Here is a 27,963-nt window from a genome sequence, read left to right as displayed (position 1 = left end):
CTTAACCGCTGAGCCATCTCTCCAACCCCGAACTTCTTTTTAATTAATTTTTACTTTATATGTCTGGCCTGCGTGTAAGTGCACCCATGTCATGCAATGCCTTTGGAGGCCAGAAGAGGGTATAGGGTCACCTAGAACTGGAGTTACAGAAGGTTATAAGCTGCCATGTGGTTGCTGGGAACTGAATTTGGGTGCTCTGCAAAAGCAACCAGTGCTCTTAATCACTGAGCCATCTCAGCCCCAACCTTGAACTTCTAATATTCCTGCCTCCACCTACCAAGCACTAGATTAGGAATATAATTCAGGAGTGATCATGTAGCCATGGAGATGGCTCCATGGGTAAAGGCACTAGATCTACAAGCTTGAGGACTGGAGTTTGATCCCCAGAACTCATGAAAAAAAAACCTGGCCCACAACTGTAATCTCAGGACGGCTATGTTGAGATGGGAAAGATGGGAGGCTGAGACAGGAGACTTGAAGGACAGGCCAGCTAGTCTGGAGAAGTATGGCAGGAACAAGAGACCCTACCTCAACAAAGTGGAAGGCAAGAACTGACTCCTGAAAGTTATCTGAGCTCCACACACTTGCTGTGGCATGCTTGCCCCACCCACAGTCTTGCTATGCTGCCCAGATTGTCCTCTTATGCACTATCCTTCTCTACCTTTGTTTCCATGAGGATAACAGGGGCCACTGTATCCAGCTTCTTGGTCTTATGTTTCTTCACCAATAATTGTGATCATGCCTTTGTCGTGTTTTTCCAATTAATGGACACTTGGCTTAGTGCTTGGCATTTATGAGATGTTCAAGTAGTAGATCCTATCATTACCATCTTTCATGTTATTGTAACTTAAGTCTCCCTGGCCATAAGATGTGTTCTACATAAGTATTTGACATGTCTGATGACTCTCTGCTTTGTATAGATAAGCAAGTTATGCTGTCTCCCATCCTGAAGACACACTTGGTAGGCAAACCCTCTTCTCTTCCATTCTAGACTAAAGTATGTTTACCTTTTGCTTTTTAGACAGGATCTTGCTATGTAGCCCTGGCTGTTCTATGTAAAGTATGTGTATCTTTGTAAATCAGCCTGGCCTCAAACTTGTGACAGTTCTACCTCTGCCTCTCGAGTGGGTGTGCTGGGTTAGAGATATGCACCACCATGCCAGGCCTAGGCCAAAAATTCTTTTCTTCTGTACCAACAGCTTGAATGGTCTGGTCTGGTTTCTTCTTAATCTTAGATTTGTCCACATCCTAAACTGATAAATACTTGGTATGAGGTCTGTCTCCCTCCCAGAAGAAAAGCAAGGCAACAGGAGTCTGCAAGAACAACCAGGGGTGTTAAATTACTCATGTTTATTTATAACAGACCTTCAGCCAGTACAGTACAAAACTTACAGTAGTATATCTCCATTACACAAATATTTACTTACAATATATTACATATACAAAATGCTTTGCAATAAGTCTCAAAAGCTAGTTTAACTCCCTTTGAGAAAGGAGAAAAACTCTTTAAAAAAGGGGAGAGGAGGGCAGGTAAGAACCAGAGGAAGAGAGAAGAGGTGAAGAGGCAAGGGTCAAAAGAGACACCAAATAGGCTACAAAGGGAACCCTGGGGGAGAAGGAGAGAGGTGGTATTGCACTTGCTTCTGTGTTTTATTTTTGATCTCCATAATTTCTGATTAAAAATATATATATATATTATATACACAAGGAAAGAGCTGCCAGAAGTATTACAAAATTCCATCTGCAGCTTGGACACTGACACACACAAAAACAAAGGTCTGGAAAAGTGTCTGTTTAGAAATTCTTTCTCCCCCCTTTTTATCTATGATGTTAAGGTTTTGAATAGCAATAAAAAAGAAAACACCTCTTTTCTCCATGTGAGTTTTGGTGTGTTTTGTTATTTTTTTCCTTTTCTTTTTCTTTACCTTTTTTATGCAAAAGTAGCTGGGAGAGAGCATGAGGATGTTTGAGGTTCCAGAGCTGGAAGGCTCTGAGGAGTAGGATTTTGTACCTAAGACCCTGGTTAAAGTGCAGTGATGGTGGAGAGACAGGATGCCCCTCTCTCTCCTCCTTAGCACCTGGTCTTGCCCTTCCAATCTCTGCTCTCATGGGCATGGGGGATAGCCTCAGAGTATAGTCTTTCATGTTCTGGGAGGTGACAGGTGCTAAGGCTGACTAGAGGAGGGACGGAGCACTCTAAGGCTCTGATACCCCAGAAGGGACTAGTCCTTATAAGGTATCCCCAAATACACAGGAGACACAGAAGAGGTGGGAGGGGCAAGTCTAATGGGGAGGGGCTCAATAGCCAGAATAGTTTAGGAGAAGCCCAGATACTAACCTCTGCTCTACTGCCATCCTGGACAAGGAGCTAGACCAAGGGTTCTGTTGAGAAGACCCTTCCCTTCTCTAGGGACCACTCCCTTTGGAGCTGACTCCCCATTCTCTGCCCTTGGCAGTACCTGTTTATTGCTACATTGTCAAGGAGGAAGAATACCCCACAAAGCCTCTCCCTGCCAATCTGGTTCTCTAGGGGGAAACCACATAATGCAGGAGGAAAAGGAAGAAGAGGAGAAAGCTTTTTCCCTCCTTTCTACAACAGGGTAAAGTAGACTCTTCCTAGAATCCTTAAGAGCCCCAATCCCAGGATCTGATTCTTAGTCCACCCTTCACTATCCCCCACAATATCCCTGAAAGGGAGTAAGAAAAATAGGAGAGGCAGAGAGCCAATAAGGAGAGGGCATGTGGAAAGAAAGATGGAAGGGGAAGGGAGATAAAGGAGAGAGGACCAAGAATTATAACTTATGAGGTGCTGTGTTTGGTTTTTTCTTTTTTTCTTTTTTTTCTTCTTTTCTTTAAACATAGAAAAACAGCCTTTGGTTTGAATGTCGAAGCAGAGAGTTGGATGGCTGTGGCCTTGGCAGGGAGCTCTTTGTAGAAAGAGACCTCCACATGCAGTGGAGCTATGCCTTCTCCTGCCTGTTCTCATGAATCCTTGGTTATCCAAAATAGCCAGGGGTCTCTGCAGCCGCCAGGGAAGAGTTCCCCTCCTGCCCTGTGTCTGGAGCGGCAGTGAAGGATGACTCCCAGTTAACTGTGACCATCCCATTCTTGCTGGAACAAGGGTAGAATGGGTGATGGGCACATACATGTTGTTGTTCATCCTGGGACAATTTTTGGTTATACTGAAAATTCAAAGTGAGATAAGAGACACCCCTTTCTCCCTGCCACTGATAATAACAGGGCCCAGGAGCCTGGGAATGAGAGGGTGAATCCTGCTGGAAGGGAGAGGAAGAAGGCAGCATGACTGATGGGGCTGAGCGACCCCTGGTCATTGTGCAGCAACCCACCAGTTTCTCATAGGACGGGGACAGAGGAGTCCCTGAGAGCCTAGGAAGGTCACTAGAGTGAAGAAGTCTGAGAGGTGGAGGAGATTTCTACCCACCCCCTTCTCATGCCCTGGTTCTCAACTAGGCACCTGCAGCTCCCAGTGTGTCAGAGACAGAGGGTTGCAGACCTAGCTTTGGCCCCTGAGAATATAAAATGGGGGCATTCCAAGGAGAAAAGCCACCACCTAGTAGAGTGGCAAGTTGAAGAGACCAGAGCAGTGTTGAGGGGTGGGCTGGGGAGAGGGAAGAGCTATATCACATCCTGGAGGGAGATCCTGAATGTAGGCTTTAGGGAGCTCATGTTCCCCGGGAGATCAAGAGGACCCTCAGTCCACAGTGCCTGGGGAGAATTTCTCCAGCCCCTCCTACTGCCAAATAAGGAAATTCTTCTTTCAAGAATAGTGCAAGCTGCCTAAAGTGAGAGGGCACGAGAGGTATGGAGTACCAGGTTGAAGGGTCCCAGAGAGGAGATAATAATGCCACAGAGCTAAGGTAGGGCCATCGGGAGGTATCAGCATCAAAAGTGAAGAATCAGATAAACAAGGGTAAGGAATAAAGCAAGAAGCTCAAAGTCTCTTAGTATGAAGAAGAGCTTCTGACCCCTGGGGCTGTTGGAGGATGCTGGATCCACAAAAAAAAAAATTGGGCTTTGAGGAGGAGGGAGCTGTGGGTACGAGAGTTAAGGAGTAGTGAGAGATTGCCATAAGTTTAAAAAGGCAAAATGCAAAAAACAAACAAAAACAAAAACAAAAAAAACATTAATAAATAGCAAAGATGCTGGGATAAGAGAAGTTTAGTAGAAGGAAAAATATAAGCAAAAGACCTGTTCCATCACAATGCTGAAACTGGTCATGGAGAGGGGATAGGTGAAAAGGGTCAGAGTCAAGTGTGAAGTGAGGTGGCCAGTGGTTAGGGCTACAATGTAAAATTCCTGGTTGTAATGAGAATAGGGCTAGACACCTGTAGGTGGGACAGTGGAGTGGTGGACTGAGGGTGGGGATACCGGGAGAAGTCACTAGCCCACCTTATGCTCCCCCCGGACAATGTGGGAAGAGAACTCGTACCGGTCCTGGCTGTGGTAACCACAGATGTTGCACTCAAAAGGGTCTCTGAAGCCATGGCAACCCATGTGGATGGTGAACATGACATGGTCCAGAAAGAGGATGCGGCAGTGTTCACACTTAAAGGCCTTCACAGGCTCACCACTCTCACCCACCACCCGAAGCACTTCCTTGGAGGGGCCTGGGGTGCCCCTCAACAACCCCTCCTGTGGCTTGGGGTCCTCTTTGGCATAGGCAGGACTGTGCCGGCCCACCACTATGGTGGGAGGTGGCTGGGGTGGGGGACCCTGAGGGAGGGATACCACCCCACCAATCCGATCTTCGTGGTTGCTCTCTGTATCTGTGGAGTCCTGGCAGCCATTGCTAGGGGATGCCCCAGGGTCAGTCAGAGGGCCTCGAGCCCGATAGAGGAGGGGACCTCCATCTCCCAGGTCCTCGGGTCCCTCACCTGCTTCTCGGGACCCTGGAAGCTCCAGTCTGCTGGGAAGGGGCTGCATCTGGGTGTACACAGAGCTGATGACAGGTGTAAGTTCTGAGATGCAATTGGTGGGTGGAAGGCGGAGGGGACGCAGATGCTCTGTACCCACAAAGGCTAGAGAACCTCCAAAGCCAGGCTCCAGGCCATGGTGTGCCACCAACTCCACATCCTTTTCATAGCCACCCGAGTTCACATCATAGGGGAGGTCTGAGAGGCTGAAGCGCATCTGTTTTTCACCTGTAGAGAATAAGATCTCAGCAGGGCTGGGTTTGAAGTTCTAAGTTCTGCCCAGGATCATTTCTTTATTTTGTTTTATTTTTATTTGTATTTGTTTTTGCTGTGGTTTTGGTTTGGCTTGGGTTTTTTTTTGAGACAGGGTCTCACTGTGGAGCTCCAGCTGGCCTGGAACCAGCTGTGTAGACCAGACTGGCCTAGAACTCACAGAGATCCACCTGCCTCTGCCTCCCCTCCCAAGTGCTGCTCCCTTGTTTTCTTACCCAGGGGCCTAAATGTAACACCATCATTATCATTATTATTATTTAGTGTTGGGAATCAAGCCCAGGGCTTCACATATACTAAGCACACAGCCTACCACTAACACATCCCTAGCCCCAGGTAACATTGGTTAATACACCTCATTTACTTCCCCTGAGGGTCAGGTGTTCTGGGAGGGCCTGTCCCTAACTGCAAGCTTCCCCGGCTTTAATACTGCAGTCATCATCTATAAAGTTTCAGATCCTGAGAGAGCATGCCAGGTTTTTTTGGGTTTTGTGTTTTTGTCTTTTTGAGACAGGGTCTCTCTGTAGTCCCAGCTGGCCTGGAACTCGCTATGTAGACCACCAGGCTGGCCTCGAACTCACAAAGATCTACCTGCCTCTGCTATACCCGGCAAGATAATACCAGTTTTAGGTCAGGGAACCACATGTCCACTTCCTTCCCTGCTGCTTAAGAGCCCAGACAGACCAAAGGCCTTGTTATTCCTCAAACTGGGAAAACTCGAGCCCTCAACCACCTCTCCTTATAATTACCATGAGAGTCCTCAATACTGACCCCTCTCTACTCTCTCTTTCTCTTTTTAATGCCTATATGTGTGTATGTACATATGTGTATGTTCCATGTGTGTGTGGATGCATGGACATGTATGTGCACATGCATGGGAGGTCAGAGGACAACCTCAGGTGTCATTCTCAGGAACACCAGCCACTGCTACAGGGTCCCTGATTGCCTGAAACTCACCAATTAGGCTAGGCAGGCTATCCAGAGAACCCCAGGGTTCTACTGACACCCCACACTGGGATTATAAGCACATGCCACCATGCCTGGTGTTTTTATGTGGGTTTTGGGATCAAACTCAGGTTCTCATGCTTGCAAAACAAACACTTTATGAACTGAACTATCCTCCTCCCCTCCTCACCTACCTCTGCCTCTGCCTCTCAAGTGCTGGTGGTAAAGGTGTGCACCACCATGTCCCTCTCTCTGCCTTGATGTATGTCTTCCCTCTCCCTCTCCTGTCCTTTCTGTCTGAGGGAACAGTCTGAGCACTACAGAGACAATGAGGCTGCTTTCTTTCCCTAAATAAAAACTCCAAACCACATCTATGGTTTGATGGCAATCATAGCCCTGATTCACTTGGCTGTGGCTTAAGGCTGATGTCTCCTTTCCAACTGGACTCTTACCTACAAACTTCTGTGGGGTGGAACGCTTGCGTTTGGTGAGGCTGTTGGCCAAGCGATCAATGAAAGTTGGCCGCTCAGATGATGAGTGCAGCATGGAGTCTGGCACCATCTCTAGGTCACGCATTTCATCACCTGGGGGGAGGGGCAGGTAGCTGAGTTCCAGAGGCATTGGCCTAGCAGCCTTTGCCTGGAGAAAACCAGCAAGGTCATACCCAATGCCTAGAAAACTGGGCTCTTTACCCACCTAAAACTCATCTGAGCAACACTTCAGGTAGTTTGAGTACATATACAACTGCTCTCATACTCCTTGTGCTCTCCCTTGAGACTAAAGATGTAGATCCAAACTTCCCCTGTCTCTGGATCTCCCCATCCCACCTGCCATAGGGCACCAGCTGTGGGAGTGAGGAATGGGTGTTGGTAGATTCACTGGAGGTGACCGTTCCTATCCTACGTACCTTGCCCCTGTTGGGAAGAGGTGCTAGAATCACTTGTCCTGCACTTCTGACCCTGCCCTCAGGTCCCCCATGCTACTGCCCACAGCCCCACCTGGCTGGCCAGCCAAAGCTTGGGCTTCAGTGCTGAGACTCTGTAGGTAGTTGTGACACCGCTCCTTGTGCTCCTCCAGGGTACTCTGCTGTTTGTAGCTCCGTCCGCAGTAGTTGCACTTGTAGGGTTTGCCCACTGTGGGAGAGGAGACTGTGGAGGAGAGCGCAGAGGCGGCATCAGAGTTACTTCTCCCTGTATCCCTGCTGCAGAATCGTCCAAGAGCAAACGTACACTGGCATGCAGAGGAGAGAAGCTTGCTAAGTTGAATTTTTCTCCTTGTCTTCCCCTCTCTCACTCCACTTATAACAAAGGACAGATGAACCAAATTTGAGAAAGAGGGACAACGTGCGGTGAAGGGACAGGACCCCATGGCATACAGCTTCAGGCTGGTAGTGGGCTTCTAGATGTTCAACTTGCTGTTCAAAGGAAGTGAAGGCCTAGGGATCGTCGTCCCTAGTAAGCAGGTAAGCCCCACCCCAGGATCTCAGAGTCTGGGGCCCAGACTGTGGTTTAACCTTTCCATGAGGCAGACGGGTGTAATAGCTGTTTATCAGAAAAGGGGATTTTTTGCTTGCAAACTCTCTGCTTTGGTCTGGGGGAAATTGGTGGGCTGGAGGAACAGCCAGCAGGATGGGCAGCTCTCTTTGACCTTTACCTCTATCCCTTGTCTGGTTTTGATAACATTTTCTGTCTCTACACTGAAGCACCAAAAGAACACCAGAAAGTCCATCAGTGACAAGAAAGAGAAAAAGAATTAAAGAACAGAGAAGATGAAGAGTGAAAGAAAGAGAACAAGTTTGTGTTTATTTTTCTTTTAAAAAGAATGTGATACCGGGCTGGAGAGATGGCTCAGTGGTTAAGAACACTGGTTGTTCTTGCAGAAGACCTGGGTTCAAATCCTAGCACCCACATGGCAGCTAACAACTGTTAGTAACTCCAGTTTCAGGGGATCTGATGGCCTCTTCTGTCCTCCAAGGTCATTGCATGACACAGGTGCACTTACCTACATGCAGCCAATACACGCATACATAAACTAAAAATAATAAATAAAATATTAAAAAAAAAGAATGTGCGGGGTGTGGTGGCTCATGCCTTTAATCCCAGCACTTGGGAGGCAGAGGCAGGTGGATCTTTGTGAGTCTGAGGCCAACCTGGTCTACATAGTGAGTTCCAGGACAGCTGGGGCTACAAGGAGACCCTGTCTCAAAAAGACAAAAAAGAAAAAAAAAAAGAATGTGATACAAAGATCTTATAAAGAAATGTAATATAGCCAGGCGTGGTAGTGCATGACTGTAGTCTCAGCACTTGGGAGGCAGAGGCAGGTGAATCTGTGTGAGTTCAAGGCCAGCCTGGTCTACATAGTGAGTTCCAGGCCTTGGTAACTTCATTTGAGGATAACCCTTGAGAGATGGTTTATTGTGAGAGGAAAGAAGAAAGGAAGAGGAACAAGATATTGTATATTCATGTTTATTGCTACTAATGAGCAGGAGGCATTGCTAGGAGATTGGTAACTATTATTCACCCCCCACATATGTCTATGCTTGGCTGCAACTAAATCAACCTTTGTCAATTTGCTCTGGGTCTATAAACTCTGGTGTTTAAGGGAAGAAATGAGCACCAGGGGCCTCTTTGCCCAAGATCCTTGAGGAAATGGCTTAGCATATGGGAGAGGAATGATTCTCTAGGCCTCTGTTTCTTTTTTTTTAAAAAAATATTTTATTAGCCTGGCATGGTGGCACATGCCTTTAATCCCAACACTTGGGAGACAGAGGCAGGTGGATCTCTGTGAGTTCAAGGCCAGCCTGGTCTACATAGTGAATTTCAGACCAGCTAGGGCTACAGGGAGACCCTGTCTCAAAAAGATAAAAAAAACAAAATAAAATAATTATTTTTATTTACTATTTCTATTTTATGTGTATGAGTGTATTGCCTACATGTACATAAGTGTATCTATGTTATGCAATGCCCACAGAAGTCAGAAGAGGGCACTGGATCCCCTGGAACTGGTGTTATGGATGGTTGTTAGCTGCCTTGTGGGCACTGGGAATTGAACCTGGGTCCTTTGCAAGAGCAACTAGTGCTCTTAACCACTGAGCCATCTCTCCAGCTCTTAGCCCTTTGTTTCTTACAGTGTGGGAAGTGTCTCACAGAGATAGGACCTCCACTTGTGTTTGCTTTCCCCCTTAATCTCCTATAGAATGACAGACATCTCAAATCTATCCTATTGTCCTTTTCAAGAATTCTGGGGGCTGCCGGGCATGGTGGTGCATGCCTGTAGTCCCAGTACTTGGGAGGCTGAAGCAGGTGGATCTCTGTGAGTTCAAGGCCAGCTGGGGCTACAGAGAAACCCTGTTTCAAAAAGAAACAAACCATCCTTGTACCAAAGCAGGGGAGCCACCCTTTCCTGAGAATGAAGAGCACGTATGTCTGGCACAGGATCTTGATGGAGACCAGCTAGGCTATAGAATAATGGGACCAGGCTGGCCTCAGTCTCACAGAGATCTGCCTGCCTCTGACTCCTGAGTGCTGGCAGATAGTCTTGATTGGATTAAAAATTTTTGGTAATCCAGTCCCCCAACAGTGGTCTACCTGGGTGCTCTCTGGACTTGATCCTGCCTATGGGGAAAGCTATATGACCCACATATATGACCCATAACCAACCCCCCCTCCCCCCATAGCATCAGTTTCCTTGTCAGCCAAAGGGGACATTCAGGGTGGGGGATGTAGAATGCTTGCATGAAGGAAACCCTGGGTTCTATTCCCAGGGCTGCATAAACCAGGCATGGTAGTGTATACCTCTAATCCTAGCACTCAAGAGATGGAAGAGGAGAATCAGAAATTGAGGGCCATGCTCAGCTATGTAGGGAGTTTCAGGTCAGCCTGGGATATATGAGATCCTGCTTCAAAAAAAAGTGTAGGGGGTGGGGGAGACAAAGCGTCCCCATGACTTGGGAGAACTTGGGGCAAGTTTGGATGGAAGTAGAAGATGCTTCCTCTACTCTGTCCCTTTAGGTCCTACCCAGGAGAGTTTAAGAAAAAAGCATCCAGGAAAGATTCTAAGGACAGACCCCACTAGTTCTTTCCCTCTTCCCCTTTTGCCTTTTCTCAGTCCTGAACTCCCTTATTCCTTGCCAGCTTTAGTCTCTGAATTTGGCCTCTTCTCAAATCCAAGCCCAGAGTCCAAAACTTAGTAAAATACCTAACGAGTACTATTTGTTCAAATCATTCCAACAATTACTGACCCAAAACAGTCTTTCATTTCTTTTCTTTTGTGAGGCAGGGTCTGATGTAGCCCAGGCTAGCTTTGTACTCCTGATCCTTCTGCCTCCACCTCCCAGGTGCTAGGAGACAGAGCCATACCCAGCTACACATAGTCTTCTGTTTGTTTTATTTTCACAGAGGGTCTCCCTATAGCCCCAGGTGGCCTGGAACTCTCTATGTAGACCAGGATGGCCTCAGTCTCACAGAGATCTGCCTGCTTCTGCCTCCTGAGTGCTGGCAGATAGTCTTGATTGGATTAAAAAATCTTGGGTCCAACATCTTAGCGAGGCTGCAGTGCTTACCAGTACTCTTGGAGCTTTGCCATGCCGCCCAAGGACAAGGAGAAGAAGGACACCAGGAAGTCCGCTAAGAGAGACAAAGACCCAGCAAACAAGTCTGGGGGCAAGGCCAAAAAGAAGTGGTCCAAAGGCAAAGTTCAGGACAAGCTCAACAACCTGCTCCTGTTTGACAAGGCTACATATGACAAACTCTGTAAGGATGTTCCCAACTATAAACTTATTATCCCAGCTGTGGTCTCTGAGAGACTGAAGTTTTGAGGTTCCCTGGCCAGGGCAGTCCTTCAGGAGCTCCTTAGTAAAGGAATTAACAAACTGGTTTCAAAACACAGAGCCCAAGTAATTTACACCAGAAATACAAAGGGTGGAGATGCCCCAGCTCTGGTGAAGATGTTTAAATAGGTTCAACTGACTGTATGTTTGGAAAAATAAAACTTTATTAAATTAAAAAAATTTTTTTGTTAATCCAGTTCCCCAACAGTGGTCTACCTGGGTATTCTCTGGACTTGATCCTGCCCATGGGGAAATGACTACCTTTCAGAATAGAGAGGAGAAATGGGACACTCATTTCATATTTGGAAATGGGCTCCTTTTGGGCTCCCTTTCCTCCAGTTTGGGAGGCCCATCGATATTTATAAGAACCACTAGGAAGTAGAGGGGGAGGACATACAGTGATTGTCCAAGACCTCTGGTATTCAGAGGGGTAGGTGAAGATGGTGACAAGTGTGGGGCCTGGGACAAGTGAGAGTGGGAAGAGAGCCTCCCATGGGGCTCAGAAGTGGTGGCGATGGGGCACATGCACTGTTGACATCATTACATTTTTTATTTTAATTTTTTTTGTTCTTTTTGAGACAGAATCTCCCTATAGCCTCAGCTGGCCTAGAACTCACTATGTACACCAGGCTGGCCTCAATCTCACAGAGATCCGCCTGCCTCTGCCTTCTGAGTATTGGCATTAAAGGCATGCACCACCATGCCCGGGTTCATTATAATCTTTAGAAAACAAAAGTCAGAGAGAAGCCAAAAACATCAGCCATGCTCCTTTGCCACAGAGTATAGCAGTAAATACCCCAGCAAAGAGTACCCCCAATTCGTCATAGGACTTGCTACTCAGAGGAGGAGTTAGGGAGGCAGGGTCTTATCTGTTCTGTGGGTGCTCCATGAGTGCTTGCCTCTCCTCAGTGACAGACATTGCCCCTCCTCGGTGTAGAGGAGTCTTAGAGCCCCATTTTCTGAGTGTGCAGGGCCCCACTTTCTCGGCTCCTTCTGGATGGTCACTGACCTGAGTGTGTGCGAAGGTGGCCAGTGAGTGCATCTCGTCGGCGGCAGGCATAGTTGCAGAATGGACATTTGAAGGGCTTCTCCCCAGAGTGCAGCTTGATGTGGCGCAGCAGGTTTCCTTTCTGTGTGAAGGAGGCACCACACTGGTTGCAGTGGAAGGGCCTTTCACCTACAAGCAAAAGAGCAGGTTCCAGAGGCCTGGGGCAAGGGGTGCTGAAGGGTGACGGGAAGGTTCTTTGGACACACTGTTGAGGGGCAGTAAGTACCACACATACCAGGCCTGCTTTTATAGAGATCACCTGGGGGTGGTCTTACCCTGGAAAGGTGTAGATTAGAGTTGTGTGGCAAGAAAGGAATTCAGAACCTAGAACAACATGCCAAAAGACTGTTACCCTTCAGCCCACTCTGCCCCAGGAGCCCCAAGTCTGAGGAGGGTAAGCAGATGCTTTTGTCCCTGCCCCCATTTTTTCCCCTTAATTATGAGATGGGAAGGCCCAGGAATTTTGCCCCTGTTGGACTATAGGTGGCCCCACCCCCTTCCCATCTTTTGGTGCTGGAGGGCTACCCTAGCACCTTACACGTGCTAAGCACACATTTCACCATTGATCTATTCTGCAGCATCCAGGCTCCTTCTGACTTCAACACTCACTCTCCCTATATCCTGAGAAAAGTAGTAGTTTTTCTTTATAACATCAGTTGAAGAAAAGTGCCAGGGAGGGGGGGCTGGAGAGATGGCTCAGCAGTTAAGAACACTGGTTGTTCTTGCAGAAGACTCGGGTTCAAATCCCAGCACCCACATGGCAGCTAACAACTGTCCGTAACTCCAGTCTGAGGGGATCCGACAGCCTCTTCTGACCTCTGCAGGCATTGCACAATGCAGGTGCACTTATCTACATACAGGCAATACACCCATACACATAAAATAAAAATAATAAAATTTAAAAAAAAAGAAAGAAAAGTGCCAGGGAGGGACAAGTGTTTGGGGGAATCCAAATTCTGTTTCTCTCTCTCTCTCCCTCTCTCTCTTCCTCCTCCTCCTCTTACTTTTTTTGTTAGTTAGAAAACATGTCAGTTAGAAAATATCCTTTCCCTTTCTGAGCCATCCCACTCCAGGTCTTCTCCAGCCCTCCCTACCAATGTCCTAGCACAGCTCTGCCTCCCAAGCCCAGCCCTACCCAGAACTCCTCCACAGAGCCCTTTGGCTTACTCACCAGTGTGGCTGCGCTTGTGTACCATGAGCACATTGGGTCCGATACAGACCATGCCGCAGACATCACACTTGAGCTTGCCGTTGGGTAGCCGGATGCCACCAGGGGAGTGAGGCTCTGGCCCACTCCCATCGCAGTAGCCCAAGGGCTCTGACAATGAGTCTTCTACAATTACACTGTCATCCTTATCCAGGAGCCGCTCATCTGGCCCCAGCAGTCTGCTGGACTCCTCATCGCTGTACATCTCCACCTTGATGGAGTTGGCTGGAGGAGGGGGAGGGGCTGCTGTTTAGGATGGAAACAGGCAAAGGGGGAACCCACCTGCCAGCCAGAATGACACTTTGGGGTTTTGGGATTTTTTTTTTTTTTCAGACAGGGCCTCCTGTAGCCCCAGCTGGCCTGGAACTCAGAATGTAGACCAGGCTGGCCTTGATCTCACAGAGATCCATCTGCCTCTGCTTCCCCAGTGCGGGGATTAAAAGTGTTTGCCACCAAACCCAGTTTTGAATGACACTTCTATAGTCCAAGAAGAGTATCTGCAAGCCCTGAGACATACAGGTGTTAGCCCCTTACCCCAGGTGGTGATTCCACAGTCTTGTTAGAACTCAAAGCAACCCTGCCTTCTTCTCTCCCACCCATCAGGCAAATAGGCTTTACAAGAATAAGTCTGGGGTACATAGTATGACTTCTGTCATTGGGTAGAGGAGGTAGAGGAGGTGACTTAGGAGAACCTTTGCCTCCATTCTTTTGTCATTAAGAAAGATGTCTGGTTTGGCCCTGGGCAGGAAGTCAGCAAGTAACAGTGGTGGGAAAACAGTCTAGAGAGACTGAAAGGGGACAGTAAACTAAAGAGAGGGTCAAACTGGAAGACAGATATGGTTTATCTCTCACCCTGTAAGACTGAAACCCCTACGCCTCTCCCTGCAAATCTGAGGGGACAGAGGGGAGGAGCCAGCAAGGAGAAGGCTTTGGCACTGGCTCTGACCTACATTCCTGGCTATTCCAACCATTTAGAGAATGTCATAGATCTAGGGCCAGGTGGGGAGACGCAATCAGGAGGACCCTGCCTGGCAGGAGAAGAGGGAATGGGGAGGTGGCAAGGACTTGTTACTCTGTTTCCTACTTCTCTCTACCTATGACAATTTTTGCCACCCTACTTCTCCAGTTCCAGAATTTCTCTTTGGAGTCTATCTTAATGCTGCCCAGACACCTTTTAGTTCTACCCTACTCTGGCACTAGCTATTCACTCTCTTTTCGAAGTCAGGAGAGCCTGAGATGCTGGGCTCCTTCCTGCTTTCAGAGTTTCTGAGCAGGAAACCAGGAGATGACGGGAAATGGCTGCCAGGAGAAGGCAAATTGAGGGCCAAACACCTAGTGTGAGGAGTGGGTAGGAGGTCACACTTACCACTGAGTGAGCGGCTAGGTGAAGAATGCTGGCTGTTCGGGGTGCTCACCGAGGGCCCCACTGGGGCCCCAAGGAACTCCTTCTCCAGAGATGAGTCCCCGCTACCTTGGAGGAGAGAACAGAAGGCAGGTAAAGCTGGGCTGGAGCCATCTACAGTTCATTACCTAATCTTAAAAAAAAAAAAAAAAAAATCAGTTAAATTTCACAAACATTTAGTCTATAGCGAGGTACAAGGCAGGACTGTATGCTGAGTACCACACCTTGTAGCCTCACCAGCCTGGTGCCCAGTGCCGACTTTGACTTCCGTGAGCTCAATAGGCCTGACCTCACCTACCCTACCTTTATCTAGGCCTGAGGGGAAGAGCATCACTGTCTGACTCTGCAGGAAGCAGGGCTAGGGCTGGGCGGGCCAGGGAAGAACAGAGGATAGGGTCCTGACAAGGAGGTGACCCCAAACGTTCCTATGGCTTTCTCTGGAGTCCCCAGTAGCCACTTTGGGATCTGCAGGAAGGGCATCTGCAACTGTCTACAATCTAATGATAATATTAGCAACAATGGCAGTTGCTAATTTACTGAGTGTATACTATGTGCCAGGCATTATTCCATGTGCTTGGAATAAATCATCTTCTTTAAGCTTCATAACCACCTTATGAAATGGGTACTAGAATATTTTAATTTTTCAGATTCAGAGACACAAAAGAAGTTAGGTTACTTGTCTAAGCTGGTAGTGGTGGAGCAGGGGTAGGACCAGACAGTAAGTGCCACATTCTTAACTACTACTTGGCCAAGTGGGAGTCTCTGTCTCAGTGGGGGAGAGTTGGTCTCATTGTGTTTCTAAATTTAGCAAAAATATGAAGACTCTAGAAACCTTTCTAGTTGATATTTACTATCTGATGCTCTCTTGAGTGCTAACCATCAATTATCCTGAATGTATTCATTTGTTGACCAATCGCTTTGTAAAAATGCGTTTTGAAATTATAATGTTCTTAAAAATCAGATAACATACCTGAAAATGAGTGTCTTAAAAAATTCCCTCCTCCCCACAATCTTCTGCACAAATGAGTGAAATAAAAACACATATAGATAAACACACAAACAGAGATCACATATGTAGATACACATAAAGAGAACATACCTACTGGGATAAACATCACAGCTGTCTATATTATCTGCTAACATGAGCATGCATGGGTATATGCACACAAGGCCTAAATATGGAAAAGAAAGAGAGAGAAAGAGAGAGACCCTAAAATTCATCCCTACAGTCCACCTATTAGAACTTTACCCAATTGCCCAGCTATGCACATACTTACTTTCACAAAATAAAGATTCCATTATAAAATGGTTGGAGTCTTGGGCCTGAGGCAAGAAATCCGGAACACACCCTCCTGAGGGATCCCTCTCCAGCTTTGGTTAGTGGGAAGAAAACAACCACTCAGGACTTTGGGACCATTTCCCGTTCATATCCTCTCCTATAAGTCCCATTTCCCCGTTCTATCCCAGCAAAGCCTGAGGAAATTTGTTCACTGTCTATAGAAAAAGCCTTATGGCTTGAATCTGAGTTTTCCTAGCTGAGGCTCCTTAGGTGAGCAGTGGTTTCCTTAAAAAGTTGCCTGAAATCAACACCAGATACAAACCATGAAATGAGCATCTCAGAGCTGTGGGTTAAGACTGTAGATCAAACCCAGTTTTAAAGCCCTTTCAATGAGTGTAGGGTTTACTGAGGTTAGGCAGTTAGAAGGGCTGAAAAGAGAAGGGCATCCTCTTATTCCTTTTTTTTTTTTTTTCGAGACAGGTCCTTGTTATGTAGCCCTAAGTAAGAAACTCACCCACAATCCTCCTGCCTCAACCTTCCAAGTGCTGGGATTACAGGCATGCACCACCACACCCAGCTTCTTATTCTTTTCAAAGGTTAGCGCCAACCTGTCCTAAATCACTTGATATTAGTAATGGGGGACACTCTGAGGCTTCCATCCTAAAAGGATGAGTGAGGTTCCTGGAAATCCTTCTGGTCCTTTGGGGGCTGAGACTGCCTCTAGGACAGGAACTAGCTATTTGGGGAATAACCTTAAAGGGATGTTTGGGGACATTGGAGGGAAAGCATCCTTTGTGGCTCTCCCAATTAAGGGCTGGAAACAGGAGAGCAAGCAGAAGCTTTGGGCACACCAGTAATTCCAGAGGCTCTTTGATGCTGGTGTCGTCCCTAGGATAAATAAAGGTAAGAAGGAAGATGGGCTCAAGTCTACTTTCATGGGACTAAAACCTAAGGAATCTGTCAGAGACGAGAAAGTCTTTGAGGGGCTCCAGGGATTTTTGACTTCTAGCCTGAGGGTGACTGGGACTGGAGTCAGATTTAGGAAACTCACCAGTTCCTCTCTCAGCCTCAGAAACCCCAGTGAGGGAATTTCAAATGCCTGGGACTCCCAGGAAATCCCAGACTGTCAAAGCCAAGAATTAAGGCTTTTCTCAGGTCTCAGAGACATTTTCTTGGTCAAAGTCATCATAGATTTGTTGAACCTCCAGAGGGCAAAGCTAAATCATCAGGTTTACATCAGAGGAACTGGGAGGTGGAGAAAGGGCAGAAAAGCAGGAGGGGAGGAACCTGGGAGCCCTGCACAAGCTAAATATGCCTCACATGTTGAAGGAGACCAGCCCTCTCCTGGATCCCTTGAGTGGGTGTCTCCAGGGAATAGCCTGGAGCTGTGCGAGCCTCTGCACCTTTCTGCAAAGGACCTCAGCCTCCTGCTTTCCCTTCTTGACCATGGGCTCCAGGTGACAGGATACTAGCCTGCTATTAGGGAACAGTGGATGTATGAGCAAAGAAAGACTCCATCCCCGGCTCTATTGTGGGGAAGAGGCTGAGGCCCCTCAGATCTCTGTTCCAGGCTGAGGCATCTACTGTCAAGCTCTTCTTCCTTACCTCAGTTCCCTCTACTACCCATTCCCACCCAGGCCTGTTTCAGCATTCCACCCCTGGCTGCTCTGGTCCCCAAGGCCTAATCAAGATGTCACCACAAGCTCCCACCGTCCAAGTCACCGTCTTTGCTTAGCAACACCAAACACCCTTTCCCATCCTCCGCAAGTGCAAGGAGGAACGCCCCCTCCCCCGCTACACACACACAGCCCCCATCCTCTCCCTCTCTTCAGGCTTGGGAGTTGTTACTGAATTGACTCCCTAGCCCCAACAGCCCCCTTCCCCCCTCCGCTAGCCGCCTTCTGCCTGAACTTACATTATCCTTCCCTTGCCGGTGAGACCCTGGGGTGCGAACGCGGCCGCCGCCTTGGAAACGGCGAGGGAGTGCGGGTGGTGTGTGCATGTCTGCGTCTCGGTGGCAGGCAGGGGTGAGCCCAGCCACTCACCTTCCAGGAAGCGTGGATTCCTGGAAGTGAGGGGAACCGCCGTCATCTCGCAGGCAGTGGCAGCGGCACGGTGAGCAGGGGCCCACGGCTGCAGCCAGCGAGAACAGCTCAGCCCAGGGTGTGTGTGTGTGTGTGTGTGTGTGTGTGTGTGTGTGTGTGAGAGAGAGAGAGAGAGAGAGAGAGAGAGAGAGAGAGAGAGAGAGAGAGAGAGAGAGAGAGAGAGAGAGAGAGAGAGAGAGAGAGAGAGAGAGAGAGAGAGAGAGAGAGAGAGAGAGAGAGAGAGAGAGAGAGAGAGAGAGAGAGAGAGAGAGAGAGAGAGAGAGAGAGAGAGAGAGAGAGAGAGAGAGAGAGAGAGAGAGAGAGAGAGAGAGAGAGAGAGAGAGAGAGAGAGAGAGAGAGAGAGAGAGAGAGAGAGAGAGAGAGAGAGAGAGAGAGAGAGAGAGAGAGAGAGAGAGAGAGAGAGAGAGAGAGAGAGAGAGAGAGAGAGAGAGAGAGAGGGAGGGAGAGAGCGCAAAAGGCCTTTGGGGAGGAGTGGGGTCTCAATCCTCTGCCTCTGCGAGCTGGGGAAGCCAAGGCCCCAAAGGTCATGGGGCCCCCCCCCCCGACACAGGGCAGCTTCAAGGCTCCTGGATTGGCAGAAAGCCCCTCCCCCAGCATACTCCTGCTCCTCTGTCCTTCTTCCCCTCCTCTCTAGGTCTGAGAACTGACAGCCCCTTTTCCCAGCAGTGAGAGGGCCCATGATAGTCTAATCTCAGACTAGTGGTACTGTGGCCCTGGGCTCTTTCAGATCCTGGGTGAAAAGACTGGTCCAGGCTTCGTCCATTGTGGCGGGGGGGGGGGGGGGGGGGGGGGGGGCGCCAGCAGCTAGAGCCCTGGACGCATTCGTCCTCTATCAGGACAAGGCCCCTGCTCTGTTCCCTTCCAGAAGATCTGCTCACCGCTGAGCTGACCTACTTTGGAAGACTACATTTTCTGATTCCAAGAATTTGGGGGTGGGAGGGGCCATGAAACTTTGGGCTGCCCACCCTTGCATCCTTTTCTTCTAAAGTTCTCTTAAACATTTCACACACCAGAATACGTGGGACAAGCATTGCTCAGTCAGTTCCTTTCCTGAGCCAGGTTTGGGCAACTCTGTTTCTGTTTGTAGTGTATGTGGGGGTTGTGGGGGGGTGGGAATCTGTGTTGTAAGTTAGCTGACTCCTGCTTTTCTCCCCCATGGGAATCATTTGTACCTTTTGAAGGAAAAAGGGAAAGGGAAAATAACTTTCTGAATCAGGTTCTGTGAGGTGGTAAAAATCCCTTTGAACAGAAGTCTCCCTCCTTCAGGTGGTCAGGGAGGGAGGCCATCTCTCCTGGAGGCAGAGAGCTGTGATGATCTCAGAAAGGGTGGTTACAGGGCTAGACACTGGGACCAACCCTCTGCTTCTGGATCAGCCCAGGAGAAGGGGTCAGTGATGGGTTCTCAGCTGCCTCAGGTGCACATCTTGGCCATGCCTGGCTCTGAAGGGGGCACTCAGCAGACCTAATGTCAGCCCTGCCTTGAGGCTCCCTTTCTGCTCTGAGGTAGCTGCTGACATCTAGATTTGTCAATGCACAGGAGCAGCTGGGGCTGCTTTCACTTAGAAACCACTGTGTAGAGGTTACTTCTCATGGAGGCAGTGTCAGCCCCATAAGCAAGCAAAGCTTGGCTTCATCATGAAGCAAATACTCTCAAAAACTTTGCTAGTGTCCAACATTCTCCAGAGACACTACTGAAGAGCGCTCGTGGGACACTTCCCAGAGTCCTTCATAGTTTCTCAGTAGCCTACCTTACTGCAGGGACTAGACTTCATCCATCTGAATGGTCACCAGCACAAACAGGGGTCTAAGTATTTCTGCAGCTCCATAGTTAATCTGCTTGACTGGACAGGAGGTAGGAGGACTGGCTGGTTCCTCAGAAGGGCCTCTTTTCAACTGAATCAGTCTACCTGATCCTGGCATTCTGTCCACCATAATGGCAGGTACCAAGTATCTCTGCCTGATCCAATCCTTCAACATCTTTCTGCACATGACCCAGCTAGTGCCAATGATTCTTAGGTGTGTGTCACCTATTTGACTATCTCTTTCAGTGCATGTCAAGAATCCTTTCATTGATTCTACTTTAGAGTAGTAAATAAACTACAGCTCTTCCATAATGGCACTTGAATTTTTTTGTTTTATTGAGACAGGGTCTTCCTATGCAGTGCAGGCTAGCCTCCAACTCACAGTCCTCCTGCTTCCTCCTAAGTGCTGAAATTACAGGCATTACAGGCATGTGTCATCACATGCAACATTTAAAAAAAATTTTTTTTTTTCTTTTTGAGACAAGGTCTCCCTGTAGCTCCAGCTGGCCTAGATTCGCTATGGAGACCAGGCTGGCCTCAAACTCACAGAGATCTGCCTGCCTCTGCCTCCTGAGTGCTGGGATTAGAGGCGTGTGCCACCACGCCCGGCCCTAAAAATTTCTTTCTTTATTTTTATTTTTTGGACAGGGTCTCCCTGTAGCCCAAGCTGGCCTGGAACTCACCAGGCTGGACTTGATTTCATAGAGATCCACCTGTCTCTGCCTCCTGAATGCTGGGACTAAAGGCGTGCATCACCATACCCGTTTGAAAAACTTGAGGCGGGGTTTTGCTGTATAATTCAGGATGGCATAGAACTCATGATCCTCTTGCTTTACCTTCCAAATACTAGAATTATAAATGTGTGTGCTACCATATCTGTTTTATGGCCGTGGCATTCTAATAGTTAAAGAGAATTTGGAACATCACATCAGGAGTTCAAGTCCAGCCTTGGCTACATAGCGAATATAAGACCAGCCTGGGCTACATGAGACCCTTGTCTCAACAAAGAAACAAACAAACAAACAAAATGAGGGGGCTGGAGAAATGGTTCAGCAATTAAGGGTACCAGCTGCTCTTGGAGAGGACCTGGGTTCAATTCCCAGCACCCACATGGCAGTTAACAACCATCTATAACTCCAATTCCAGGGAATCTGACACCCTTTTCTGACCTCTGAGGACACTGCATGACACAGGTGCACCTACCTATATGCAGCCATTACACTCATACACATAAAATAAAAGTAGTAAAATATTTTTTAAAAACTTGACCATGGGGCTGGAGAGATGGCTCAGTGGTTAAGAACACTGGCTGTTTTTGCAGAAGACCCAGGTTCAAATCCCAGCACCCACATGGCAGCTAACAACTGTCCATAAGTCCAGTTCCAGGGGATCTGACAGCCTCTTCTGACCTCCGGCATTGCACGGCAGGAGAGCACTTACCTACATGCAGGCAATACGTGCATACACATAAAATAAAAATATTAAAAAAAAAACACTTGACCATGTTTTTTGTTGTTGGTGGTGGTTTTTTTGTTTTGTTTTTGGTCTTTTTGAGACAGAGTCTTCCTGTAGCCCCAGCTGGCCTGGAACTTGTTATGTAGATCAGGCTGGCCTTGAACTCACAGAGATCTGCCTGCCTCTGTCTCCCAAGTACTGGGATTAAAGGTGTGAGCCACCACACTGGCCTATGTCTTTTTTGTTTTAAGTCTTTTGAGACAGGGTCTCTCTATAGCTCCAGCTGGCCTGATACTTACTATGTAGACCAGATTGGCCTCAATTTCATAGAGATCCACTTGCTCTGCCTCCCAAGTATCAGAATTAAATGTACAGGCCACCATGCCAGGCTAAACTATGTCTTAGGTGCTTTCTACAGTCTCAGAAAATGGGCTGACTAAAGCTCCTTCTCATGCTGGGATTACAAGCATGCATCAGCACACCTGATTTATGTAGTGCTAGAGATCAAACCCAGGGCTTTGTGCATGTTAGGCAAGCAACCTGCCAACTGAGCTATGTTCCCAGTTCTTTCCCCCTTATTTCTTTGTACTTTATTAACCCTGATTATTTTGATACTTCTAAAATCTATTCATATAACAGGTAATGATTTCTTCTGTAAAAATATTTGGCAGGTTGAAAAGCCTATAATCTGTTATCATTGTGGATTGAGGAGAATGAGAACTGGGTTCTTTGTCCCTGTCTTCAAAGGATGTAAACCAGTGGTCTACTGGATGAATTCAGGCCATACACAAATCTGATTTGCCTCATAGAGTACTTTTTAAAATACTCAAGGGGGCTGGAGAGATGGCTCAGGGGTTAAGAGGATGGCTGCTTTTCCAGAGGACCTGGGTTCGGTTTCTAGCACCCACATGGCAGCTAACAACTGTCCATAACTCCATTTCCAAGGGATACAATACCCTCTTCTGGCCTCCACAGACATTGTACACATGGATGCACTTACATACATGCAGGCAAACTACTCATACACATAAAAATAAAAAAATCAGCTCAGGGGCTGGAGAGATGGCTCAGTGGTTAAGAGCACCGACTGCTCTTGCAGAGGACCTGGGTTCAATTCCCAGCACCCACATGGCAGCCACAAACCGTCCTTAACTCCAGTTCCACGGGAATCCGAAGCCCTCTTCTGACCTACATGCGGCATTGCCTGACACAGGTGCACTCACATGCATGCAGGCAATACACTCATACACATAAAATAAAAATAATATATAAAATATTTTTTAAAAAATCGGCTTGGTGTGGTGCCACACGCCTTTAATTCTAGCACTTGGGAGGCAGAGGTAGATTTCTGTGAGATTGAGGCCAGCCTTGTTTTCACAGTGAGTTCCAGGCCAGCTGTGGCTACTGAAAGATCTTGTCTCAAAAATAAATAAACAAATATTTTTAAAAGACAAAAAATACTGAGGCAGCTGGGCATGGTGGTGCATGTCTATAGTCCCAGCACTTGGGAGGCAGAGGCAGGAAGATCTCTGTGAGTTCAAGGCCAGCCTGGTCTATATAGTGAGTTCCAGGACAGCTGGGGCTACAGGGAGACCCTGTCTCAAAAAAAAAAAAAAAAAACCAACTGAGTCATTTTATTCTCTCTTTTTGTTCCTTTGAGTCAAGGTCTCATTCTGTAGCCTTGGCTGGCTTCTAATTCATGGCAATCCTTCTGCCTTAGCCTCCCAAGTGATGGGATTATTGGCATGTACCATCAGGCCTGGCTTGAGTAATTATTTCACATAAAAATTCAGACTTCTAAAAAAAAGAAAATTCAGACTTCTATTAGCCAGGCATGGTACACATCTTTAATCCCAGCACTTGGGAGGCAGAGGCAGGTGGATCTCTGTGAGTTCAAGGCCAGCCTGGTCTACATAGTGAGTTCCAGGGCAGCTGGGGCTACAGGGAGACAGTCTCAGAAAGACTGAAAAAAAATGCAGATTTCTGGGACTGGAGAGATGGCTCAGCAGTTAGAGCACTGGCTGCTCTTGCACCCACATGGTAGCTAACAACTGTCTATAACTCTAGTTCCAGGGGAATCTGATACCCTCTTCTGATCTCTGAGGGCACTGCACAATACAGGTGCACTTACATACATGCAGGCAATACACTCATACACACACACACACACACACACACACACATACACACTCACATACACAATTCAGACTTCTGCCAGGCATGGTAGTGTATGTCTTTAATCCTAGCACTGGAGAGGTAGAGGCTAGAAGATCTTTGTAAGATCCAGGCCAGCTTGGTCTGCATAGTAAGTTCCAGGCTGGCTAGGGCTACATAGGGCTACATACCTTGTCTCAAAAAAAAAAAAAAAAAAAAAAAAAAAAAAAAATCAGACCTTTGCTTGACAGGATAGCATGGTAGCATACGCCTTTAACTCAGCATTTGGGGAGCTGAGGCAGGCTAGTTTGAGATCAGCCTAGGGCCATATAGTGAGTTCCAGGCCAGCTTGAGCCACAGAGTAAGGCACTGTCAATCAATCAATCAATCAATCAGTCAGTCAGTCAGTCGTCAGTCAGTCAATCAGATTTCTGATTTCTCTTGAAAAGTTGGCTATACATTCCTGCATGGCAGTGGCCAGTGGACACTGACCAACAGTGGTGGGATGTGTGTGCTCCAGCTCCTGACATCCCCTTCTCTCCTACTTAGAGCCCACTTTATCCATTCACATAAGTTCTTGCCCCCTGCAGGCTTTAAATTTTAGAAAGCTGGTCTACTCTCCTTAGCAGGGCAGAATTCCATGTTTGACTGGTGCCCTCACAGGATAGGAGAAAGACCACATTTTCTTCCCATCTAGTTCCTTCAGATCATCCATTTCACAGCACCCATTTTTATTCTCCTCTTGCCCCCTTCCATCTCCTCAGCCCCTAAGACGTTTAGGGACGAGAATCACCACTAGGAATATAAAATCACAAGAGGAAGCCAGCAATGGTGGCACACACCTTTAATCCCAGCACTCAGGGGGCAGAGGCAGGCAGATCTCTGTGAGATCAAGGCCAGCCTGGTCTATATAGGGCGTTCCAGGCCAGCTAGGGCTACAGGGAGACCCACAAGAGAACTGCATACTACTACTGAGAACTACGAAGCACTGAGTGTCAACTGTGACTGACATTTAGTCATGTAGAGGCTGTGTGCCAGGGCTATCTGCCTTGACCCACAGGACAGTGTCTGTTCCCAGGCCCATGGGAATGGAACACACAGGAGGCATACCAGACATAGAGGAGCGGCCATTGCAGTCTTCTGTGTCCATCTTAAAAAGATTCTGTTGAAAGAGAAAAGAGTTGCTATTAGCCACATTTGGGAAAGGATGAGGCTTTTCTTCTACATTGTGGACTAAACAAGAAATGGAAAAGATAGTGTGGCCTGACACTATCCTAAAGAACAAAACCCTTTTTTGTCCAAAGAGACAATGTAACCTGACTTCAAATCCAAAGATTTATTTTTAATTTTTAATTTTTTTTGTCTTTTTTGAGACAGCGTCTCCCTGTGGCCCCAGCTGTCCTGGAACTCACTATGTAGACCAGGCTGGCCTTGAACTCGAAAAGATCCGCCTGCCTCTGCCTTCCAAGTGCTGGGACTACAGGCGTGCGCCACCACACCTAGCCTTTTTTTAAAAATATTTTATTGCCGGGTATGGTGGCACATGCCTGTAGTCCCAGCACTTGGGAGGCAGAGGCAGGTAGATCTCTGTGAGTTCAAGGCCAGCCAGGACAGCTGGGGCTACAGGGAGACCCTGTCTCAAAAAGATTAAAAAAATGTATTATTTTATGTGTATGAGTGTATTGCCTGCATGTAGGTAAGTGCATCCATGTCATGCAATGCCCTTGGAGGACAGAAGAGGCCATCCAATCCCCTGGAACTGGAGTTATGGACAGTTGTTAGCTGCCACATGGGTGCTGGGATTCAAACCCGGGTCTTCTGCAAGAACAACCAGTGTTCTTAACTACAGAGCCATCTCTCCAGCCTCTCCAGCCCCTATATTTTATTTTTTAAGATAGGGTCTCACTATGTAGCCCTGGGCTAGACTGGAACTCACAGAGATCTGCCTGCCTCTGCCTTCCAAGTGCTGCCAACCCACATTCTTTTAAATATTTTTATTATTTTTATGTGTATGCATGTATTGCCTGCATGTAGGTAAGTGCACCCATGTTCTGTAACGTCTGAGAAGGACAGAAGAGGTTGTCAGATCCCCTGGAACTGGAGTTACAGACAGTTGTTAGCTGCCATGTGGGTTCTGGGATTTGAATCCAGGTCTTCTGCAAGAACAGCCAGTGTTCTTAACTGCTGAGCCATCTCTCCAGCCCCCAACCTACATTCTTTAGGACTCTCAAAGCTTCTACGATAGAAACATTACTTTAGTGCAGAGTGCTCTGGATTTGGAGAGTGATCCTCTCCCTTCAGTGGAGCTGATGCTGTAGCTGGGTTACACCTCAGCCCTCAAGAGGCAAACAGCCCCACAGAGGTGCCAGACTCCAGTTAGAGGACAGGGTAGGAAGAAGCTTAATGTAGCCCTGGAGGCTGGTATAGGCCTGTAATCCAGGGACTAGGAGGATCTTGAGTTCCAGAATAGCCTGGGTTGTGTAGTGAGACTGTTAAAAAAAAAAAAAAAAAGCCATATTCAGTCATTCAAGGAATTCTTTTTTCTTTTGGGGTGCATGTAGCAGGAGGGAGGGTAACAGGAGAGTGGAAGATAAAGTAGAAAAGGAGCCCACCTCAAGGTTCAGGGATAACCTCTCTATTGAAGGTAAAATAAACTGCGTGTGTGTGCTGAGTATTAAATCCTGGGTCTCACTCATGTTAGGCAAGTTCTGTACCACTGCTACTCTCTAAGGTCTAAACTATTCAAATGGCTTTCCCCCGTGGCCAATATCTTTGTTACATTTATTTTAAATATTTATTTTTATTTTATGTGTATGAGCATTTTGCCTGCATGTATCTAAGTGCACTTGTGTTGTGCAACACTCAAGGAGGACAAAAGAGGGCATCGGATCCCATAGAACTGGAGTTAGGACAGTTGTTAGCCACCATGTGGGTGCTGAGAACTGAACCCGGGGTCCTCGGCAAGAGCAGCCAGTGCTCTTAATCGCTGAGTCATCTCTCCAGCCCATCCACTCCTCTTTCCTTGACATCCTCGAATGGACTGAGCTTTGGGACCCGACCTCTAAAAGAAGCTACAATTCCATGCCACTGAGCTACATACAGTCCCAGCTCCAACAGGCCACAATAATAAGTGGTTGCTTAAAGTTTCCCTTAGGGGCAATGATTAGAAAAGCCCAAGAGCACATGGTCAGATAACTCAGACCCTCGGTAATAGCCACAAATCTTGAGGTGCTCAGAGATCTCAAGACAAGGGAGGCCAGTCTACTCAGCAGCTTCTGTTGTTTCCAGATCATCTGCTCCATAAATGCCCTTTGGGATTTTTCAAAACCAACTGCAAAGCTCAGGAGCCATATATGACTTCCCTCACACATTCCCGCCCCCCCCCACACACACACATAGGTAGGGACAATTTCCCTATTTTCTGTTTGGAAAAGCTGAGGCTTCGAGTAGTTGAGTTGACTGTCCCAGGGTGAGAACGGAATAAGAACTTAGGCCACATGCTTCTCTAAAGGCACTCTTTTTTAATTAATTAATTAATTAATTTTCATTTTACATGTATGAGTATTTTGCCTGTAAATAAGTGTGTATGATGTCTTTGAAGGCTGAAAGAGGTCACTAGATCCACCTGGAATTGGAGCTATGGATGGTTGTTAATCACCATGTCAGTGCTGGAACTGAACCTGAGTCTTCTGTAAGAGCAGCCAGTGCTCTTAACCACTGAGCCATCTCTCTAGTTCTCCTTTTTGAAGAAGATTTATTATTTAAAAAAATATATTTTATTTATTATTTTTCTTTTTTACTTTTGAAATAATTTATTGAGAATTTCATACATGCATAGAAGGTGTTTTGATCAAACCCATGTCCACTCCCTCCCCTCTAAACTCCTCCCATATTTCCCCATCACTTATTTCTTTTTTTTTGGTCTTTTTGAGACAGGGTCTCCCTGTAGCCCCAGCTGGCCTGGAACTCACTTTGTAGACCAGGCTGGCCTTGAACTCAGAGATCTGCCTCCCTCTGCCTCCCGAGTGCTGGGATTAAAGGTGTGCGCCACCACGCCCGGCCAATTATCACTTTTTTTTGATAACTTCATGTATTCTTTCTTCTTTGATTTTTTTTTTAAATGGGGCTTTTGGCTACTCTAACATTTCCCACTCTGAAGAGGTAACCCTAAAATCTTTTAAGGATTAGATTAAAGCTCCCAAATATTTTTGACATTTTTTGGCCTTTTGAACGGAGTATATTGATAAGAGGCCCAAGGCCATTGTGCGTTTTAGCCAAGAAACTGGCTACTTTTCTTTGGGGTCTTTACCCTAGCTGCATAGCCAATTCCTATCTCCTATTCTTAGCACACTATCCTCTGAAGAGGTTACCCAAATTGCCAATAGGGAATCTGGACACAGACTGCTCTGGCTTCTTCTGTGCTGAACAGGGAGGCAATTGGAGTACCCCTTCAGTGGGTCTATCTAAAAGACTCCCAAATTGCATAACTCTTATCTCTAGGGGGAAAAGAAAGTCCTTGAATCATGAATAGGAA

The 27,963-nt window shown here is 47.3% G+C and overlaps 1 protein-coding gene and 1 pseudogene across 8 annotated transcripts in view; one reads left to right on the top strand and one right to left on the bottom strand.

Annotated features, from left to right (window-relative positions):
• Nucleotides 1-1,335: 1,335 nt before the first annotated feature.
• Ikzf4 (IKAROS family zinc finger 4) overlaps nt 1,336-27,963 on the bottom strand; it is a 49,118-nt gene continuing 22,490 nt past the window's right edge. For 2 of the 8 annotated variants that reach the window (XM_029553859.1, XM_029553858.1), the window contains 7 exons: nt 24,540-24,591; nt 14,599-14,703; nt 13,197-13,457; nt 11,987-12,154; nt 7,148-7,297; nt 6,602-6,733; nt 1,336-5,162 (listed from right to left, as the gene is read on the bottom strand). In XM_029553859.1, coding sequence (XP_029409719.1) covers nt 4,402-5,162; nt 6,602-6,733; nt 7,148-7,297; nt 11,987-12,154; nt 13,197-13,457; nt 14,599-14,703; nt 24,540-24,579 — 1,617 coding nt within the window. In that variant the 5' untranslated portion in view covers nt 24,580-24,591 and the 3' untranslated portion in view covers nt 1,336-4,401. Of the gene's footprint in view, nt 5,163-6,601; nt 6,734-7,147; nt 7,298-11,986; nt 12,155-13,196; nt 13,458-14,598; nt 14,704-15,911; nt 16,006-17,828; nt 18,160-24,539; nt 24,748-27,963 lie in introns of those variants that run through there. The other 6 variants (XM_008848692.2, XM_029553861.1, XM_017802083.2 and 3 more) reach the window with 6 other exon arrangements.
• LOC103746521 lies at nt 10,723-11,106 on the top strand (annotated as a pseudogene).

The sequence above is a fragment of the Nannospalax galili genome, unplaced genomic scaffold, assembly GCF_000622305.1.
Source record: "Nannospalax galili isolate Female #2095 unplaced genomic scaffold, S.galili_v1.0 scaffold2124, whole genome shotgun sequence".
NCBI lineage: Eukaryota > Metazoa > Chordata > Mammalia > Rodentia > Spalacidae > Nannospalax > Nannospalax galili.
Note: the sequence above shows the minus strand (reverse complement) of the source record. Positions and strands in the feature narration are given on the sequence as shown.